Below are 22,732 nucleotides of genomic sequence, written 5' to 3'. Positions count from 1 at the left end.
AGTAAATTTTGCCCGCTGGAGTTTCTCGAACTTGCACGTAATCCATGGCGTACGCGAGCGTTCGTGCACTGCATCGGAGCCGGATTCGAACCCGCGTCCTCGAGCACAGCAGCGCAACGCCTTGACCACTGTGCTACCGAGGCTGATGACATTTTATTTGCTAGAAAATAGCATTCCCGAAGATATTTCTGTTTGAACTATCAGCTTCAGCGTATCAGTTAGTGTCATTACGGCGCTGAAGCAAACGAATCGCGCACAACCGCTAGGAAGTGTGCCGCGATACCGTATTAACAACACCATTTCACGTACAAACAATCTGAGCTTTGTTAGCAAGTTGCCATTTCACAATAGAAGAAAAAGGTAATAAATGCTAATTTCTTCAGAGGTAGCCTGGTAATCCGAGAAAGACGCGGAGACGAAAGAGGGATGTGGGTGCACGCGCCAGGTCGCCATGACGTCATCACTCTTTAATGGCATGTGCTCGGGCTTTGTTAATTTTTCATTGATAGTTATGGACTATTTCGCATTCTAAAACAACGAGAGAGCAGACTCAGCATCTCTTAAACCCATTTAATGAACCAGAACAATCCAAATAGCGAAATGATATTTTGAAATTGGTGACGTCAGACTAACGTACGACCCGGTGGCTTACGCGCGAAACTTGAAAAAATAAATAAAGCTTCGAACTCCATTTTGTCTTCTAGTAAGCGACCTATCGACGAGACATTAACTAAAATATGGTTTTTATGGATGCTTTTTTCGTCTAAACTTATTTTCCTGTTTGTATTTGGTATCGCTTTAAAAATAGATCGCTACCGTTGCTCAGATAGACAGTATCATATCTCTAGGAGGCGCGTCTCTAGGAATGAAAAATGGACTTTGAATAAAGATAACATCCTTATCAGATGCACCATGTGAAATTAGAATAAAAAAAAAGAGATTTTGAGTTATTCTAGGGCTTGAGCCGCGGTCCTAAAAAATTCCAGTGAGTCCAGCATCGAACCAGTGACCTTGTGGTCCGCGAGGGAACGGCGTAGACACTGCACTACCGCGTTTTTTTTTTGTCTTTATTGCACTGCGCTACCGCGGTGGATGAAAGATACTGCGCTCATTTAGGCTTTTGGGGGATACTTAATGGCTGGCTTAGGCACTGCTACGACGCAAGGAGTAATTAGGAGAGAGGCTGTCGACTTTTTATATATTTTGATTAACGTGATATAAGGAGACGATGGCACAAAAGTATGGTGCAGGCGAATTTAACGGTCTTAAATACAACATACAGGTAACACATACAACACATAAAAATCAACATGCAGTTACAACAAGGTTGGGTTATCGCATACGAGTCAAAATAGTGCCACGATATTACGAAGACACGCTTAAAGCAACAATGCGAGCAATAGTATCACATAAGCAACTCTCAAGCTACGATGTCAGTTCATTTATTCCACCTGAGGTCGACCCAAAGCGCGAGTATAGGGCGTTTTCGCCAAGGCCCGAAACGGAATGCGGCCCACGCAGTTAGGAATCGAACCTGCGACCCGTGCTCAGTAGCAGCCGCTTTACGGAAGAAAATGCTCGCTCGTAAAGGCTATCCTGATCTGGAGGAATTATTTTTTTGGCGTGTAACCTACTGTCCTGGCCACTTCACGAAGTGCCGTCTCCAACGAGTTGAGCTCAAGATCGTAATTGAGCGTTTTAACACGCGCTCACTTTCTTTTCCCTACTTTCACGTGTAGCATGTACGGCTTCGCTGCTATACGCAACATTAAAGAGCCACTTCCAGGAGAATGTCGAAAGGGATTGTGTAGAAACTTTGAAAGCTAAAGGAAACACGGCATCTTTGGCTACTTCTACATTGAACATATATATGCCCACGAACGGTGGGCAGGCCATATATATATATTTTTTCTTTTTAAAAAGAAGTGGTACGCATGCACATTAGTCTGCATAACCTATCGCACGCGGCGGTACGGGTGTGTTTGAAAGCAATCCTTATAAGGAAAGAAAAAGGTACTGGAAGACACCACCGACTTTTTGATTCCATTAACTCAATCGCTGCGCACAGCAGTAGTACGAAGGCGAACGCCTGCCGCTCTCCATTGGTGACATACAGCAGTGACAGCGCGAGCTGGCTCAAAGCTTCTGTCTATCGTGGTAACGGATGGCTTCGGCACCCGACATGACTCGGTGGTCGGACAGGCACGTGATCAGTTCTGCATCGGCGCTTGGAAAGAAATGAAAGTACGCTCACGCGAAATACGGGTTCACTTGGTAACACGGGGGTCGTTTTTCTTTGAATTTTATTTTTCTTTCATGCTCGTTTCTATCCTCACAGTCACCGTGCTGAAGCCCTTTCTTTCGTACTGCGCATCGTTCTGCGTAGCCCGCTAAATCCACTCAGCCGATAATGACACCTTAGAGATAGAAATTCAACAAGAACCTGCACTCCCATAGCGCCCAGAGGCAGAAACGAATGTGGCGCACCAAGCCGCCAGCATTGATACCTGAACTACACTTCCAGTGCCGGTTTTAGGCGGGCGCGTTTTGAACGCTAGCTGGTACGCGTCACAGCGGCTGCGCTGATCGGCGCGACACTTTTTTTTTTTGGTTTCTACCGCTCAGCCGCGCGTGGTCTGTGCGTTATGGTTTTATTATTTAGTAAAAATCCGATCTTACACGCCTCCATCTAATCTGTGCAACATGAAATTTCACAAAGTACACGCACGACGCCTAGTGAAATGAGGGAATGTTTATTTTGCTCTATGTGAATGTTCGTTCCGGGCTTTCTGTGCATTCATCCAACGTCGTGGCACCACGTAAGCAGCAGTACCAGTACGAAGCTCCACCGGATGGCATCAGCTGAAAAAAGTAAATTACAAGCATGTGGGATTTTGGTATTTATACCTTATAGGAAAACGGCGTGTAGACGCGAAACGTGCCAAAGTGGTGAATGGGCGGTGTTACAAACAAAAGAAATTCTCTTTTACATACATGGCGTAGAAAATACCCGACTCGCGCAATACATTACCATAGAATAGGAATAACACAGTTGACTTCCAAGCATTCCCCCGTTCCCGAGCAATATTTCCTGCACATTAAAAGCACAAATTCGCAGGCGACTGCGCGTTTTGAAAGCAACTTGGCCTCAGCCGAGACGATGATACGCTACGTACACAGAAGTGGCCACAACAAAGGCTATCAACTATACCATGCTAGGCGCTCGCAGAATGCCTTCTATTCGCACTCAAGAGAAACGCCCGGGGGCAAAGACTGTTTTCAGTCCTTCAGACGACAGAATCTGCGAGTTACAACTTGCTGGCTTTTTAGCTCCTCGGCGTTGTCTTTTGCGCGCTCTGCCGGCACAAGCAACACACTGCCGTGTTATCACTCTAGGCAATCGCTCCTCTAGCTTTCGACAAGCGTGAGTACCTAAAGAAGGTATATGTTGTTGCGGGTCCATAAAAAGCGTCCCAAGCATGTCCCACTAAGATTCAGTACGCGCCAAACTAGCTTTGTCACCACGGCCGAGCAGCTTTTCGCTAACTGCGTCACGACGCCAGGCGCGGCGAGCGTGCCTCAAAATTATGCCAAAAAGTAATGAAATTACAATAATGTTGGGGGTCGGAGGAAGCGTCACGAACATCTCCCAGTAAGATTCAGTAGACGTGAAACTAACTGCATCACACGGCCGAGCTGCTTCTCGCTTTGTCACAAAGCCCAGTGCGGCGAGCTTGCCCAAGAACTACAGAAATGAGTGACAGTAATGTTAGGACCCATACAAAAAAGTGTCGCAAGCATCTCCCAGTACGAATCGTCAACCCAACATTAGCTCAACAGAACATGCTACATCAAAATAAAATAAAAATAAAAAGAGGGGACGGGACACCATACAGGCGAACTTCACATGCGATACCGGCCTCGCTCGCTTCGGTGACGCGTCTGACTCTAGCATCAGGCTCGTCTGGCGTGCCATCAGCTTCTTGCTAGGTAACGTAGGAAAAATAAGCCTCTAAGATTAACTTCATTTCTACGCAAAGCTTTTTAGTTCTAGCAGGAAAGAATAAAAAAAGATAGAGCAATTTCTGTTAAATTTATTTCACATTCTTTTCTCCGATGCTCGCGACAGCTAATGGATGGCAGTATTAATAGTGTGACGTATTTCCTGTTGCGAGTTTTCGCCAAGTGTGCCCTCTTGTCGAAGTTATTTCCCTATGATGACACCTTTAGCTTATCTCGCTGCTAGCAACGGCTGATTGGGTGGGCGTGTAATAGGGGTCATAGTGCACGTCTTCGAGTCACCTTAGCGCTGGGTTCATTCGTCGCGCCAACGCGCATTCTTCTATTTCTTTACTTACTGAATATTGTCACGTGGTGGTGACGTTGAAAAACACAGTAGCAATACTGTGAAGGACAAAACTAACTTTTATTGGGCGAACCTGTGCCCACAAAAACAGGCTACGCTTATAGCACAACGATAGCGGCGAACACGGTCGGCGATCGTCGAAAATCTGATCGTGTCCAGTGCGTCGGCTTTTATACTGCAGTCATCGAATGTTCCAGACTAATCGTTGGGACCCGCGTGCCTTACACAAAGTTCTACATCATTCGCGCCACGCGATGAAATCAGATAACACAAGGTTCGGCGACAACAGACAGCGGATAGGAGCATCAATAACTTTACAGAAACTTCGGATACATGCAGGCGCGTCCCGCGCTGTGCGATCAGATTTGTTAGGCGGCGAAACGTGGTCGCCCGATAAATATAAGTACACGTGTCAATATCATCACTCAAAACTTGTTTGAAAGGGCTAACAAAGTGCATTGAATAGCTAATAAAGTGGTTGCTCTCAGGAACACTTGTAGGTTCTTACTACGAACGCTAGTTAAAAGATAGGAAATGGGCTAATCATGTTTACCCGTTTCCCAAAGTCATGGTCTGAGCCTACCGCGGCACACCCGTTGCCTGAAGTAAAAGAAAAATGCGCACTCCTATCAAACATATCTACGCGCACGCTGGAATCGAACCACCAACTTTGGCTTCACCATATCAGACAATTTGATCAACGTTAGTCGAAACCGCTCGGCTACAACTGGAACAATAACTTCGAATCACCAGCAGCAGTTTGATCTGGAGACCACTTTACGAAAACGGCAATTTTGTAACAACAGTGCGACGAATGCAAGGACGAGCAATATGCATTCTAACATTTTCTCGCCATGCTAGGAAGCAAGTAAGCCCCTGTTTTCCAAGTTAAATATTGCCTTTGGATTCTTTATGGGAATGGAGGTGAGCTACATGAGTTGATAGCGTTATAACACTGAGCAAGTCATTTCATGTTTCCATTACTCTACACACCACAACGTTTCGCTAGGAGAGAACATTTTGATACTTTAAATCTACCGCCAATGAAATGTATATATGGCAAGCGTCTACTACTGTTTGTTGGAACTAAAGTATGGAATAGCACGCCACATAAAATTAGGATCTCACAAAACTTGTTAAGACAACCGAAAAAGAATTACTATTACCTAATGTTTTCTGCTTCCCGAAGTGATGCATTTCTAAGTTTTGATGTTGTGAATTCCACCACACTTATTTTTTACCTTGCAGACTTAGGCTTATTTTCAAGTGTTGTATGCTGCTGTTCTATTCATCAGCTCAAGAGCCTCCCTGCGACATCTGGACTGAGCCGTGCTCCATCAAGACTGCAGAAGATAGTGACCACCTTTCCTTTCTTCATAAAGAACTGCTTCTTTCTCGCTGTAACGCACCTGTTTTTTTCCTCCTTTTTTTTGCTTTTTCCTGGGACATGTTTTGTATCTGCTCGTAATTAACTCCTATTTATGTATTCGCTGTATTATTGTACTTATAGTTTTTCAAATGTATTCTTGTAGTTCTACTAGCCTTTGGCTACGGAATCACACATATCTTGTGTACCTTCTCAAATAAAGTGATGCGCCATAAAGAACTCACAACTTTATCGTCGTTTCTTGACTAGCTGCTGCGGCGAGGTGAAAGCGGATTCACTGTAGTTCGCAAGCTCCCTGCAGCATTCCTATCGGAAAAAGAGTTTGTTGAAAGGCCGGCTTCCTTATATTTACTTATTGAACACTGCAGGCATGGATGCTTAGCCGAAATGCATCTATACATTGCCTCAACGACGGAATTTCACCTTTAGTCTACACTCACCCAGCAGGCGAACTGTTGCGATCGCACCCGTTGTTGCCGAGCATTATTCCACGTGATGATCGCCGGCAGCTTGTATCCGCGCTTTGTACGCGGGTCAAGGTGCTGTTGTTAGATTTGGCCTCGGATGGCGAACAGCAAGCCGTCGTTTTTCGAGAGAACATCGGTGGGAGGCAGCCGGTGGGCGCTCACCTCAAGCTCGCTGGCGTGCTCGTTGGCGTGCTCATTGGTGTGCTCGTTGGTGTGCTCGTTGGTGTGCTCGTTGCTGGGCTTGCTGGGCACGCATACGGGTAAGTATTCTGTTGTGAAGTTGAAGCTGATATAACACATAGGTGACAGTTAATGGACGTTAGCCCCGTGACAGCTGCCTTGGGCTCAACATATGAAGTGGGAAGTGATGTAATAGAGGTGGAATAAAGTACCTGTGCCTGTGTGTGTGTGTGTGCGTGCGTGTGTGTGTGTGTGTGTGTGTGTGTGTGTGTGTCAGGAAAGTCAGTTCGATTATGGATAGTGATAGGAAAGCACACGGGTAAGTATTCTGTTGTGAAGTTGAAGCTGACATAACACATAGGTGACAGTTAATGGACGGTAGCCCCGTGACAGCTGCCTTGGGCTTAACACATGAAGTGGGCAGTGATCTAATAGAGGTAGAATAAAGTACCTCTGCCTGTGTGTGTGCGTGTTTGCGTGTGTGTATTGTGTGTGTCAGGAAAGCGAGTTCGATTATGGATAGGGACAGGAAAGCAGTACACAGGCACTTCTGCGCATTTTGAATATTAGCCACTTCCGTTCCCTGCCTTGCTATCGATGTCGGCGTGAGAACGAGAACTGGCGGAAAGAAGAGGCAAACACGCAGCATACGTAGAAGTGAATGCACGAGAATCGCCAACGAGATGCGCAGAGTCGTGCTGGTCACCGGGACTACCCACCGGCTACACCGCAAGCGAGACACTGCAAGTAGTGGGCTTCACCACAGCACATACCGTGAGAAAAGCAGTTAAACCAGTTTGGCCAAAAGCAAAGCCTCGCAGTGACTAAGTATGTCCTCTCTGCTATCCTCTATACCAATTTATTTTACACCTCTATGACCCACTCTGGTGAGAGTCGTTCATTTGTCGGTAGCCTCGCGATAGATGATTACAGCGGGGCCTGCAGTAATTTTCTGCACTACCTCCCTTTTATCTTATTTTTATATTTTTATAAATGATACAACTACGTACACTTTCACTACGTACACTGGCTTCACTGCAAGACAAGACCCCACAAGGAGTCGTCTTCACTACAGCACAAACTTCGGACAAAAAATTTAGGCCAGATTTGTCGAAAGGTAAGCCTCCTAATGAATATGTAGATTACCTCTGCTAGCCTCCTTATCACCATTATTTCACACCTCTGTCGCCCACTCTGGCGACAGTCGTCCAAGTGTCGCCAGCCATACGGTAGATGATTATCGTGGTCTGCGGTAATTTCCCGCTCTCCCTCTCTTTTATTTCATTTTTGTATGTTAATAAACAGTGCAAGTACGTACCTTTAATATTACGCATCGGCTTCACTGCAAGACAAGATACTGCAAGTAGTCGGCTTCACTACAGTACAGACCATGGGAAAAAATTTTGAGGCTTGATTTCGCGAAAGATAAGCATCGCACTGTATAAGGGGCGCTACCGTTTAAAGTTTCGCGCCGTCAAACCTTTTCCCCGTCTTTCTGCTTTCCTCGGAGCTTGCCTTCCCGTTCGCCTCCTTCCTATTGGACTACACCTTACGTCACGTGTCGCCGCAACTTCCTTTCTGTTTTTTATAATCGCCTCTCCGGTTGTGGGCGCTGCGCAGCTTTACAATGCGTGGGCATGATTCGTCGTACTACATGCCGTAAATCGGGTGTGAAGGGGGTGCTACGTCACGTGACCAGTCTAGTCCAATAGGAAGGAGAAAATAGGAACACGTCCGGCGGGAGCATGAGAAAGAAAGACAGAAGGAACATTGGCGCCAAGTTTAAAAGAATGGAACATCATGCGCACTGAGGGGCTTCAGATTTTGTTACCATAATGCTCCAGTGCGTTCAAGGGAAGAACAATCGTGAGCGTTACTTTCGTGAACATTCAAGCAGTCGTATAAAATGGCGAATTGGTGCATGGCTTTGTAGCTCCTTTACGCAATCATTGATCTGAAAGTAATGGTACAGCTATTGCCCTGCGTGGCCATTAATTAAATATGAACGGAACTACATAAAAAAGGTAATAATAAAAAAAACTAAAGCGCCGGAATCGAACTAGTGAGCCCGCTTTTACCTTATCTGAGAACAGGGTCAACGGTCGTCGAAACCACTCGACCACGGCCTGAATTCGTAGCTAGGATCGCCAAGAGGCTCATATCAATTATTTTGCGTTTGATTAAGCGACCAAGATACCAAAACAATCATTTCTGGACAAGTTTTTGTTTCATTTCGTGAGTAGGTGTTGTATCGAGCTGAAAGTGAACCCATTGGAAGTGCGTGAAGGCCTTACAAAATTACAATCGGTGCAGTAGTTCTTGCGAAGAAAGTTTCTTTTTCTTCGCTCAGAATGCTTCCATATACCTACGCCTATTTTTCCTAGACCCCTAAATTTCAAACTTCGCAAGCCAATTTGGAACAAACTATTATTCGTAAAGAACAGTGCGGCTCATTCGGTATGTGGGGACAGACACAGGAGTATGAATTACCTCTGACTCTCCACCATTCAAAAAAAAAAAAAAAAAGACAGAGAAGGAAATGGGAGAAGGGCGAATCTCCGCAAGTCAACCTTCGATGACGATACACCAGCTCTAGATTCCCCTGTAGCGAGTTTTGTAGGAAACTTCATGGCCCGTGGTAGCTCTTATAGCGACTCCCATGTCACTCTCTCTGGAATGCTCTGATGGGCCAGAAGCTACCGCTTGCCTATCACGTGGCACTTTCTTCTTTTTCCAAAGCCATTCCTTAAAATTTTTCATGACCACCCTTTGAAATTGTTTGGTAACGTTCGACTACAAACTGACATACAAATACTGTAGTGGCAAAGGACACTGCTGCCCAACTTGTCTATATGCGTCAAGCAAAAGCACCCGCTCATTTATGTGACGTTATGGTGGAGGCGCCATTTTGTTCTCTGCTATTAAACTGCTAAAATTCTTTCCAACATTCGGCTTACTCTTTGAGCATCTTGTGCATGATATTCCGAGTATTAGGGCACAACCGTCATGAATGTTTATCGTATAGAGACGCCCTATCTTTTTTCTTCTTACCTTTCTCCGTCGTTCAACAGTTTCTGGAAGATCATGGAGACTTGCCTAATTTGTCTTACCATTCTACCGAGGTTGCAGTCTGCGTCGGGCTTGCTCGTGTGTCCATCGCTATTTGTGGGTGATCTTGTACTTACCTTGCTTTCAGTGTTACATTGAAATGATGGCTTTCGTTTCCGCGATACATCTTTGTTAGTTAGGTCGTATGCTCATAAGTCTTAGTGATGAGACTCTGAACCCCACTTGTGTAGAGTGGTCAATTGGTCTAATCGGCCGTCGCTTACCAAAAAAAAGCACAGGGCTACGCCCCAACGAGGCTACGCATGGGCAATTCGCATGCTTGGTCCATGCGCTATAAGATGAACATAAGTGAAACCTTGCAGCTACCTCATGGTAGTAACTGCGGACGATGCCGGCAACTCCACCACTCTGTACAAGTGCGATTCAGACTGTAGTATCATAGTGACTCTGCTTCTTGTTCTTTCTTGCTCCCCCCTTTCTCTCGCAATTATGTACCAGAGTTGGCAAGTGGCAAAGTGATAATTTTCTCACCGTTGTTGCTTTTTGGAATACTTTAATGTTTAGTCTGAACGTAAGTAGAGGTTCCTAAGCAAGGAAAGATTCAAACAGTAAGCACTGGTAGAAATGGTTCCCTGGAGATTCGTTAGTAGCTCAATGTTGCTTCGTGGGTTTAAGAGTGCCTGCTTGGGGATATTTGTTTATTGAAAAGCTACTGTATTACATTGCTTCCTAATGCAGCTAGAGACTTGAACCGACAACTTTCGTAAATCTCTGGACAAGAAAAAGACAAGAAATAGAAGGCCCAAAGACGGGAGAATAGTAACATTTGTGAAGTTTACAGCAGTGCACAAAAGAAGAAAGGAAGCTGGCCCTTCTGTTCCTCCGCTTTAAGAATTCTCCTTCAGCCACTAATTAAATAAAATCAGCGGGCTGGAACAACATTGTACCAGTACAATTTGACTCCGTGCTTCTCTTTATTTGTCCTTTTAAATGAAATCACAGTGCTTGAAGGACAGTCCACACAAGTACAATTTGAGTGACTGCTATCTCTTTATTTGTTTCTATAGATTCAAGATCGTGTCACTACGTGTCAGTGAAGTGACTGGAGCCTTGTTCGCTGTCTGCCTTCTCTCTCCTCCCCGAGCGCTGTCCACACATTTCCCGACGTTCCTCGGGCGTGGTGTCTCGTTGCATGACTTCGGCTGTACCATCGGCGCGGAGTTGAGCCTCGGTGATCTGCTACTTCGTGGTCTTCGTGAAGTGATCGCCAACCAGCGTCTAGTTGAGCTGCAAGCATACGTACGCGAACTAACGAAATCCAGCAAGTCAGGGCTTCTTTAGAGAGTCTCGATAGGTAACAAAGTGAGGTATTTCGTTTCATTCATTCATTCATTCATTCATTCATTCATTCATTCATTCATTCATTCATTCATTCATTCATTCATTCATTCATTCGGCGTAGTGTTAAAGGCCGTTCTCCCATTTGCACACTACACTGGGGAAAGAGAAACCGGGAAGTACCGATAAACTATCAGGAAATCCGGTGAGCAGGTGTTACCGCTTACGCTTCACGATAATGAATTATGATATTAAAAAGTAGTATCGGTAGATGCAGTGCACGCATGCATGCAGAAATAACGCTTAGGTGTGGCCCGAGGTCGCGAAGATCTGAATAAAACTGAAGAAACCTTTTGCAAGCTAAGTAAGATTTGAGCTTTTGTGACAGCGTTCAGGTTTGTCAGATGCCGGCAAGCAACAGTTACTGAATAGCCTAAGTGTTCCTAAAACAAGTCTCGCATCATAAAAATTTAACAACTGACTTTCCTTTTTTATATCTACCTTTTGCTTTTGGCGCTGTTTCATTTGTTGCTTTGCGTGGTTTGGCGTTCTGCTGTTCATATCCTTGTACTGTGCTTCTGTGTCTTTCTTTTGTCGCGTCTTGAAACTGCGCTTACCTGTATGCAGATCCTTTCTGTTCAGACGAACTTTTCATGCGGCGAGCAGATGGTGAAAGTTCCTTCGTGTTAGCTTTGATGGGAGCCTACTGTATCTAGTATTTATTATACCCAGGCGCGGCTCTTGCTTCATGAATATGAGGGTTGCAAATGGCTTTAAACAGGCCTACATTCAACAGTTTTCCCTTGAGGGATCTCGGAATCCTACAGCCTACTGCGCACAGGGGCAGTTATGTGCTGCTGGAAGCAGACACCAATAAAGTTTTCAGCGGCATTTCGAGCCAGACAAAAGCCAATTCTGCGACAGGTAATTTTTCTTGCTGTGTATGTGACACACTTTAGTACAGAGGTACGAAGAGTACGGTTTTACTTACGTGACTGGTGAAAGCCACGGACGTGTTGACATCACCACTTGTAGTGTTGCTTGAAAGAGGTGTCACTGAGCTCGGCTGGTGGAACGCTGGGGCTCCTCGGACCTGTGTTGAGGGAGCGAGGCAGTGTCAAACGAAACTGTAAGCACACGTGCACATAACGTCATTACTAAGCAGCATTGGGCTCGATGCACATCGGTGAGTACTTGGGCAAATCTTGCGAACGTGTTTCGACTGCCTGCGCTGTCGCGAGATAGAAGCATAAATTGTTGCTGGAAGTCGTAAAGGCCGCACGCATTTTTTAGGCTAGGTTCTGATTGTGTGAGCAAGACTTAGGTTTCTGAAGGTAAGAGAAGCCTGCACGTCAAGGGTTGTCGATGAAGTGTATAAATAGCTGCACTCTAGGAATTAATATGCTCGTGGACGTGTCGCCTTGGCCGTGCGACGCGCCGGGTAACACTCCCGGGGCCCATCCTTGTACACCCATACAAAAACCCAAAGAAAGTGGACGAGAGGATGCTCGCCGCGTTATCTCAATCGATAAAGTACCGCATGCGTAATGCGAAAGTCGTAATGCGAGAGACCTACGGCGAGTTGCCTAATTGTCCACTTTCACTTCCATTATCTTATTATCGCGAAAGCCTTCAGTTGCTCTGGGTCGAAAAATCCCATGTCCAGCGTTGTCGAAAAATTGACCGTCTCGCGTTATGGCACCGAAATTTATTGGCACCGAAATCAATGGGAGCCAAACCCACGACCATTGCTGGGAGTTGAGCCTACGATCATTGGTGGGTGTCGAACCAACGACGTTGGGTGTTACTGGGTGTCAAGTTAAGATAAATTTAACTAGGGCACTCGAACCCACAGCCTTTGGTGGGAGTCGAATCCTGGACCTTTGGTGAGATCACAATTCAATGTCACCAAAATTGGTGATGGCACCATTGATGGCTGAACCCACGAGCATTGGTGGGAGTCGAATCCACGACCTTTGGTGTTAAGGCAAAATTAAGATATCGTTAATTACGGCATTGGAGCCCAGACCTTTGGTGGGAAAAGACAATGGGAAGTAGCGGCGCCTCCGAACGCGAATGTCAGGTTATTTAATGAATGTATCGTGAGCGCGCGGACTTTCGGCTCCATCCTCTTTCGCATATTCTAATAGTGACTCAACTTTTGCTGCTACATTTCAATTAGACGTAACAATACCATTCCTTTAGGCTTTATCTGGCTTCGTTGTCTGTTGCATCAAAGGGTTGAGACTAAGAAAGCACCGCGTACCTCGGAGCCTCTTGTGGTTCTCGCTCTAACAGACTTTAGTGCTTTGTCTCTCGATGTTCTTTCTTCTTTTGTGGAGCACCTGCACTGGGATTGTGTTCAACATGGGTTCAATCAGCGCGCCTGGGAAGGAGACCTCCTGGAAACTAGCGGCCCATTTTTCCGGTTTGTGTACGCCTTTACAAACAGTTCAGGCTTGCAAAAGAAAAATAAGTTTCGGAGTTTTACGTGTCAGAACAGCGATGTCATTATTGGGCACGTTATTGCGCGGGACGTCCAGAATTATTTGGGCCTACTGGGATTATTTAACGCGCACCGAAATCTAAGTACACGAGCGTCCTTGCAGGGCAGCTTGCTTCAGTTCCTTGTTGATATAAGCTTTCTACTCGCTCCTCATCCTTTCACATTCAACGCAAACGGTATTTTCTAGGCAAATTCATCTGAAAAAATATAGAAAATCGTCGCCTAAGCCTTCCAGAATATCCCACAGAATTTTGCGGTCTAAGTTGTCTCGTCTAAGCACCTGCAATGTGTAAAAAGGCCATATATAACGATTAAATAACCGTTGGACCATTCGGGTTACCGATTGGGTACCAAGAAAAGGGAAGCGCAGTCGAGGACGGCACAAGACGAGGTGGGACGATGGAATTAGGAAAATCTCGGGCGATAGTTGTAATAGGTTTGCGCAGGACAGGGGTAATTGGAGATCACTGCAGGCCTTCGTCCTACAGTGGACGTAAATGATTATTATTATTATTACTATTATTATTATTATTATTATTATTATTATGCTGATGATGATGACTGTCTCCTTTCTATTCATATTTCAATGCACTGAGTAAGGATAACTTATCCAGACGCCTGCCTATTCTGAAGTCATTCTGAAGTTTTCCCAGAATACCAGTATTCACTGCCCATGCTTGCAGCTTTAATTGCTTCATTGCTAACCTGTATTTTACCGATGTAGTCGTCAACAGTTTAAAATACTCTAAAGAGCGCCACATGACGGCAAATCATATGTCGTTGGTTCTAATCAGCTGTAGTTTAACATTTATTTAAAATACTTGGTTCAAGTTACGGGAAACACCCGGTATATGCGCCAGCCAATTACGTTCGCTGGTTTAAGTTACCCCAATGTGGAGGCGCCCTTTCGTTGTCCGGTATCCAAGAGTTGAAATGCGTCCTGTGAAACTGTTAGCCATTGTATAATGATGCATGAGCTGCTTTTTTGTATCCTTCATTTTCTGTACATGCCCCCTCACACAATACTCCAATTTGGAGCCTGTGAGTATTTTGAATAAATAAATAAATAAATAAATAAATAAATAAATAAATAAATAAATAAATAAATAAATAAATAAATAAATCCGTTGAAACATTCGGCCTGGCCTCCTTGAGCACCTTGCGCATGATATCCTGAGTACCAGGTCCCAGCCGTAAAATTTCATGAATATTGGCCGTATAGAGACGTCGTAGCTTTTTTTTTTTACCTTTCTCTGTGATTCGGCAGGTTCTTGGAGATCGTGGAGGCTCGTCTAATTTGTCTTACCTCTCTACAGTGGTTGTAGTCTGCGTCGCGTTAGCTCGGGTCTCCGTCGCTATTTTTGGTTGATCTTGTACTTACCTTGTTTTTAGTCTTGCCTTGAAATGGCGGATTTTCATTTCCGTGATACTACTTTCTTAGCAAGGGCGTATATCCATAAGTCTTAGCGACGATTTCGATGTACATTTTGAACCTCTGAAAGTGTTCGGTCTGTACTGTGAAAACGGTCAATCTCTCTATTTGGCCATCGTTTAGCCCCCCCCCCCCCCTCCTCCCTAAAAAAAAAAGTAAATACAGGCCAACGACGAAATGAGGCTGCCCATGCTCAATTCGCATGCTTGGTCCATGCGCTATAGGAAAAACATAAGTGGAACCTTGCAGCTATCTCAAAGTACTTAGTACGGACGCTGGCGGCCACTTGACCACTCTATACAAGTGCGATTGAGACCGTAGGGCTATAATGACTCCCTATAGTGACTACCACTTTTCTCTTGCAATTAGGTGGGAATGCTAGCAAGTGGCAAAGTGAGCATTTTCTCGCTATTGTTTTTTTGTGGAATACCTTAAAGTTTCGTATTAAAGTGAGTGGAGGTTCCTCAGAAGGGAAAGATTCAAACAGTAAACACTGGTGGAAATGCTTCCGTGTAGATACCGTAGTAGCTTAATGTTGCTTCGTGCGTTTGAGAGTACCTGCTTGCGGGTATTTGTTTATCAGTAAACAACTGGGTTACATTTTTTCCTAACGTAGCCAGTCACTTCTACTGATAACTTTCGCAAATGTCCGGATGAGAAAAGCAATAAATGTCCAAAGACGGGAAAATAGTGAAATTAGAGAGGTTACCAAAGCTGTATAAAGAAAGGAAGCTGGGCCCCTAGTTCATCCACTGTAGTAATCGTTCTTCATCCACCAAATAAATAAAATCAACGGGCTGGATGAACACTCTACCAGTACAATTTTGCTCCCTGTTTCTGTTTAGTTGTCCTGTTAAATGAAATCACAGTGCTTGAAGGACACTCTATACCAGTGCAATTTGAGCGAGTGTTTTTTCTTCGGTTGTTTCTTTAAAATCAAGTTTGTGTCACTACGTGCCAGTGAGGCGACTGGCGCCTTGGAAGCCGTCTGCCTTCTTTTTCCACCGTCAGTGCTGTCCACAGATTTTCTCACGTTCCTCGGCCGTGGTGCCTTGGTACAGTACCTCGGCTGGAGCCCTTGACGTGGGTCTTGGCAGGTGCGGCTGCTTCGTGGCCTTCATTGAAGTAGTCGCCGACCAGCGTCTAGTGAGTAGTGAGTCTAATGAGCGTCAGGTATGTGAGTTTGAAACAAGAAAATTTGAAGACGTAAGTGCAGAACTGTAACCGTCTCTCACTAGGACGTCACCTGATCAGTACTGTACGGGGAAAGGAAGTTGGGAATGAAGGAAGTGAGAGACAAGGGGGAAGGAGTCGAGCGTAAGGGCCGTCAAGAGGTAAGAAGTACTTGAAGAGAAACGCGGCTTATAGTTGCATATATGTGATTGAATTCGAAAAACTCCAGTAAGGCTGCGAAAGCTTGTCTGAGGAAGGACAAATACCCACTTGGGAAAACAAAAGCCACAGCGTTTCCAACAAGGAGCTCAGGGTGCAAGCATACGAATGCGAACCAATGAAATACAGCAAGTCGTGGCTTCTCTAGATTCTCGATAATAAATTGAAATATTTCGTTGCATTCATTCGTTACGCGTACTGCTATAAGCTGTTGTCCCATTTGCATAATGCGCGGAGGAAGCGAAGGTTGGGGGTGAAGTCACGACCAGAATCAACAGGACTCTAATACAACTGGCCATCACGTCTGTAGAGCGGGCAGGAACATACCAGGTTGCTAGAACAGCTAGTCACAATATCTCCATGTCGGGCAGGAAGACAGCAGGCCGCCAGAACTGACATCAAGTTGGTCCGTAGGGCAAGTAGCAAGACATCGGGCCGCCAGTGCTGCAATACACTTGGTCCGCAAGGCAGGCAGCGAGACACAGAGAGTCAGAAGACCTTACCAAAGCCAAAGCCGATGCAAAGATGCTCCAGCAATGTGAGGGACGCCACAGTGGGTAGATGCAGAAAAGTACTTTACAGCGATTACATGGCAATTAAGTACATCGAGAAGACAGATTTCACTGCTGTCAAAATGCAAAATGTAGCCAATTTATCAGCGAATCCGAGTAACAAAAATTTCATTGGAAAGCAGCCTGGAATGCGTGCGCGTACTATGATCAAAGCAGATACTTTCGTGCTATTTTTCATTGAGCTTTCAATTATAAGGCAACGCACGTCTGCTATTTTATTCATAACGTGTTGCTCGTGCGATTCTCCAGTGGATAACTTCCAATTGACCCAGTTTGCATTTTTTGTAGCTATAAGGTTAGTCAGGTAGCATAATTGAGGCTGAGCTAATTATACTTTTTATTTATAATAGCATATTATTCCCGCTTGATTGCTGAGTGTTATGAGAAACGTTGATTTACTCGAGTTTAGTGGGTGTGGAATCATTTTTATGCAATTACCATTGTAGAGCGAGATGCAAATGAAATATTAAGATGCAATAAGTCACGTGTTCAATACATGATGATGATGTGTGCCGGTTCACGGCGCAAGGGCCAGGTATGGCCAAAGAGCGCCATGACAAATGGAAATGTTATCCATCCATTGCAGGTGGCGTGGACAAGGAATTCCTTCAGGTAGATGTGACATGGCTGTAAAAGGGCCTAAAGCCTGTCGCTGTAAATGGCGTAGAATATATAGGTAGTAAAAAATGAGACTGACTAGTCAGTGATGTGGGCTATGGCAATTGGGTTTCGTTAAAAAAAACATAGTACAACAAAACATAACAGTAACACTAGAGCTTCAAGAAAGCCCTTGAATGCAAGGGCTGTTAATCGCGTCCTGAAAGTTACCTGTCCAAAGAATTTTCAGAGCATCTGTTTAACCTTGCTCACCTTGATGGTCCGGCTACTACGGCCGGCCACCGTACTGCCTCCCAAGTTGGTCCTGGCGATGATGCACGAAAAACCAACCAGCATCGCCTTCTCTTGACAGGTGGGTGGCCGACACGATGAGGTTGATCTCGTGCCGTTTGCTCACGACACTGTTAAAGAGAACAAGAAAACATCGTACGCGTAGTGAGAAACACGGTGATAGAGATGGGGACGCGAAGCCCCCCATCTCAAGCCCCCCCTTTATCCTCGAAGCCCCCCCCCCCCCCCCCCGCGAAGCCCTCCTTTATCCTCAAACGGGAAGCAAGGGGAGAGAAAATGCGTGTGGTTCTACTGCGCGACCCACTGACGCAGCAGCAAAGCCTGAAACACCAAATTGTCCACAGCACGCCCGTTTCAAGAGAGGAGTGTGGGTCCGGTCACAGAGGATGGTCACGTGGCAGTGACGTTTTGGCACTCCGTCCTGCTGGCTCGGTCGTCTACTATCCTGCTGCGTCGGGCCACGTAACGACTAACAGACGACGGAGTGGGTGCCAGTACACACACGTCCCGGAGAAGAAAACCCAAGTTGGTTGTAGAAAAGCTTACTGCAGCAAATTACTAGGGCTACGAGCATACCCAGCTTCGCGTAAGGCGAAACATTAAAAATAGAAATCGCACTGAATCGAAGTTAAATGAATGGGAAAATGGCGTGTGTGATTTTGGCTTCTAGCGCGAAGTGAAACACGGACACAGAAAGGAGCGTGTGTCCCCTTTAGTGCCTTGCAACACGGGTATAGTTTATCAGATTCCACTCGAGTGTGGGAAAGCTTACATTGGACAGAGTGGCAGGTGCATTAACATTAGACTAAAAGAACACAAACATTCACTAAACAACCCTAATGCATCACATTTAGCGGCACATTGTTTCGATTGTGGTTGCAAACCTTTCTTTGAAGACACAAAAATTCTTTCTAGACACAGATGCCAAACCACGCGGGAAATTATCGAGGCATTCCGCATAAAAAGATTAGGAGACACTTGCGTCAGTCATGCTTCGTTGTCTCTGTTAGATTGCGAATTTCAGTACCTTCGCAATACGTGTACTAATCTGAAGTAATTTTTGTTCTTTGACTTCCATACCCCCTGATATGTTTAACTGATGCTTTTTGCCTTGTCATGTTCTTATGCCACGGTTTTTGCAATCACCTAAATATATGTTCTTCGTTTTAATAAAAATTTATTTGAGAGTTAGCGCTCGTCCTGTCTGCTCCTTTCTGTGTCCGTGTTTCACTTCGCGCTAGAAGCCAAAATCATGCTACCGTACCAACTCGCCCAACTGTCTATCCTTTCGCAAAATGGCGTGTCTCAGATCATGCAACGATGCTTCTCCGTTTTCAGACTCCAAGCGTCCGCAACGAAGTTGCACCACAGGGTTAAGCAATGCACACGCGTGTAACGCACATCCCTTCGACTGCGTAACGCGGCGCCCTCTTCAACCGTGTCCACAACCGCGGCTGTGCACACAAGAGCTCCGGTTCGACGCACCCGCACGTGTGCCGAATCCGACCGCAGCGCTGAGAGCTGCGCGCGTGACAATCGATGTCGGGCTTTCCGAGTCGTGTTGCGTCGGTCGAACGGCGCGCAATTACACCTGAAACGCAGCGAAGCGCAGAGTCGGTTGCGAAACCCTGGGAACTCTGTACATCAAGCACGCTTGGACTGAGATCATTCCCATCACTGGACACGCACCCTTGTGTGCAGCGAAGCGAGACGCTCTCCGGCGATCGAAGAAGTTCGGGGGTAAAAATGATCCTTGGTATTCGAGTTTCCTCGCGTCGGCGATCAAGCGCGGGCTGAAGTTGCGATTAAGTAGCGTCCCGGCGCCCGGTACGTTGACTTACGGAATGCCGACGATTCGAGAACAGCGCGGGTAATAGGAATTGAGGCGTAGGCAACCCGCGGAGGGGACGTCATCCCGCAGTGGATATGAAGTCAGCCCGGCTGTTTCTTTGCGGCCGCTGCGCGTGATTTAACCCTTCATTTAGCGAGCACCCTCTGCAAGAAACGGCCCAAACATACCGATTGTTTCCTTTTTTTAAAAACAAACATACACGAATAAACAGCCACAAATGCTATCAGATATCTTTGTTTCAGAACCGGGCTGCAAAAAAACACACATATTGAAATGAATAAATTGAGAGTCTATTTCATTCCAGTACGAATAAAAAGTTTCACTACAGAGGTTCAAAACTCAGCGGTTACCTGAAAAAGGTATGTTCCTTGCCCTGAAATAGAGGGTTAGTACACCGTAGCCTTTATTAACGTAGTGCGTTAACGCCAATATAACTAATGGTTGAACTGTCTGACTTATGCGTGGTGAAGCCGCGAATAAGGCACAAGCACACAATCTGTGCTTGTGCGTTTTCCCATGAACGAGCCCAGCTTTCTTTGGTAAAGGCGGTACAAATTTAAACGATTTGGTGTAGCTTTCTCGATTCTTTATTCGACGTTTTCTCTTCAGCTGCCATATTTTATACCCGCATTTTTTGGCCCCATTTTGATGGCAGTGGTGCTGGTGCTACGCAAATTAGGTCCATCAATTACATTAGCCGTGATAGTCACCGATTCATTATCACTGTGCTCATGCCTTACTGCTTCTCGTGACTCTTACGTTTTGAGGACGTTTCATTTATTGGTACCTGGATACTGGAGAAGTGCGGGTTTAATTTGGGTGCCTGACCATAAAGACCTAACTACAAATTAAATTGCAGGCCCTCCAGCCAAGGCATAACAGTCATACTGTGACTGCTCATGTCACTGCTGCTAGGTTTCGCAAGAGTGCCATTATGCAGGCAGCGTCAGGCCCAGGAATAACTGACTCTATGGATTACCGACGTTTTCTGTGCCTTTGGCAGAGATTTTTGCCAAACATGAAAAATTGAAGTGTTCATCACGAGGCTGCGCTGCCGTATACCTACGTTAAAGTTCTATCTACACAGGTTTGGTCTGGTACCCTCAAAATTATGCTACTTTAGTGACTAAGTGGTGGCAATAGATCATTTCTTGTTGTCTTGTAGGTGTTTTTCTGTAATGATAAAACAATTTAGAGGAAATCCCACTTGGCAATATCGGCCTAGATTTATCGTTGCCTGCGATCCTGTTTTTGGAGTCTCTATTATTCGATTCAGCCACAGAAATGTTTGCTTTGCAATCCAAAATGACCTGACTGAATCTAATCGATTATCATACGCTTCACTGATTGTCCCCTTCCCCACTATACTTTTCTCTCATTGGTTTATTTAGCTATTATTATTTTTTATCTATCGTTTTCTTCTGATTGCATTTTGTTCCTCTCTCAAAAATTTTACTTTCTGTTTTCCAACGTTCAAATTGTTGATTCCCTTGTTTTTGCACACCTAATTTAAACACCTTATTAATGGCAAATCCACCACTTTGGGCACACACCACAACCACTCAGGTGAACAACAGCAGAAACAAAGAAGAGAATTCATGGCGTTGAAACGTGCCACTGAAACTGCCGAGGAACGACAGAAGCGATAGGATAACGACAGATTACAGAAGCTTACCACGCGCTCTGCCGACACCGATGAACAGCGACAAGCCCGACTAGCAGCGGGCGTTGCATGGCAGCATCGCATGGTCGAGGAAGGTCTGTCTTTGGCAACGGCTGCAACGGCCATCTTCAAGCGCGACTTCATAGACAGCCCGTTCGGCTTTGCGTGTTGTGTGTGTGACAGACGGTGGCACAAGGACTCGGACTGCGTCACGGCCCCCATGTACGCGACCTTGACAGCGAGTTTGTGCTGGCTCTCGTCAAGGTCAGGTCGCTCGGAACTCACGTCTTCGACATCGGTGCCGATCCATTGGTAATGAACATGCACGTACTTTTATTGACCGAGACTGGCATGCAGCCCGACGAGCCGCTCCACATTCGGGGGGGATTCCTCTACGTTACTGGAGCTTGCTGAGTTCCGACCGATAAGTGTGTGGAAGTTGCCGTCTACGACAAGACCGGTCTTAGACTCAGTTCCACCGAAGTTCTCAACGCTGTGGTGAAACTCGAACCGTGCGTCTGCCAAACGGACTGACTGTCGTCCCTGCGTGGATTGCTCCGGTAGGCGTCTGAGACTGCGGCCATCCATGTCAGGACTGAGGGGTTCCCTCAAAATGATCCCTACAAACATCCACACTTGGTAAACACGCTGCAACACGACCTAAACTTGGTACTTGAAAATCACAACAATATCGTTACGGCGCCGTGGACGAATTGCATAGATCTCGTCTTCCAAAATGCTAATCTCGTCGGCGACATCAAAGCCGTGGCCGATTCCTAAGCGGACCAGGAGGAGGAGGAAGAGAAGGATTGCAAACTTAAACAACAAAGACCGTTGTGAAATTCTGCAATCCTCCTCTTCCTGTGTCCGCCGAGTAAACCTGTATGCATTAGGCAATCCAGTGTGCTGACCATGCGTATCCCGTGTGCAAGAAAACAGCAATTCAACGACATCGTGACCGGAAAGGATGCAATTAGCCTCCGGTTAAACAAGGGCCTAGCGACGCCTAACTTGGTGCAAGAAAGTGCCTGATTTGGTTCAAGAAAGTGCGCTTTCGCACGATATTTCGTGGTTGGCGCAGCCAAACCATCTGTAGCTCTTTTTATTCCTACGATGATCAGTGGTCACCTGGCGATACTACGCGTCAATCAATCAAGCTATGTCTGTCTCTCAGCCAATTAATCTGTCTATATTTAAAGTCAATCATTCAATACATATTCCGGCTATGAGCTTGGATAACGATGAACGTGCAAGAGCTCATATTTTACTGGTCGCACCACTGTACCACTGTAACATTCATGTTTCGTGAGGTTGACCCGGAACGCCCGCACAGGCTTACTTGTGCGTAAATTAGAAAATATCGCTCCCATGCTGCCCCCAATCCTCTCATATGTCACAGGAAAAAGAAAAACAGACAAACAGATATACATTACATATCATCGATCATACTTCGAAGATCTCGCTTGTGTTGAAATAAAGGGACAATAAAAAACAGACCAAGAAAACGCCAGCCCTTGACTGTCCTTGAACAGCGTTCGTTTTTTCGCTTTTTTCTTGTACGTCGCACTCTGACATTTTCCTCCAATGTGTCTCCAAGTG

General features: G+C 45.7%; 1 protein-coding gene across 3 annotated transcripts in view; it reads right to left on the bottom strand.

Annotated features, from left to right (window-relative positions):
* Positions 1-10,614: 10,614 nt before the first annotated feature.
* Positions 10,615-22,732, bottom strand: part of LOC135912699 (uncharacterized) — a 347,304-nt gene continuing 335,186 nt past the window's right edge. For 2 of the 3 annotated variants that reach the window (XM_070525684.1, XM_065445214.2), the window contains 4 exons: positions 17,580-17,728; positions 16,465-16,581; positions 11,799-11,900; positions 10,615-10,756 (listed from right to left, as the gene is read on the bottom strand). In XM_070525684.1, coding sequence (XP_070381785.1) covers positions 10,748-10,756; positions 11,799-11,900; positions 16,465-16,581; positions 17,580-17,663 — 312 coding nt within the window. In that variant the 5' untranslated portion in view covers positions 17,664-17,728 and the 3' untranslated portion in view covers positions 10,615-10,747. Of the gene's footprint in view, positions 10,757-11,798; positions 11,901-16,464; positions 16,592-17,579; positions 17,729-22,732 lie in introns of all 3 variants that reach the window. The other variant, XR_010567758.2, reaches the window with a different exon arrangement.

This window comes from Dermacentor albipictus, chromosome 9 (genome assembly GCF_038994185.2).
Source record: "Dermacentor albipictus isolate Rhodes 1998 colony chromosome 9, USDA_Dalb.pri_finalv2, whole genome shotgun sequence".
NCBI lineage: Eukaryota > Metazoa > Arthropoda > Arachnida > Ixodida > Ixodidae > Dermacentor > Dermacentor albipictus.
Note: the sequence above shows the minus strand (reverse complement) of the source record. Positions and strands in the feature narration are given on the sequence as shown.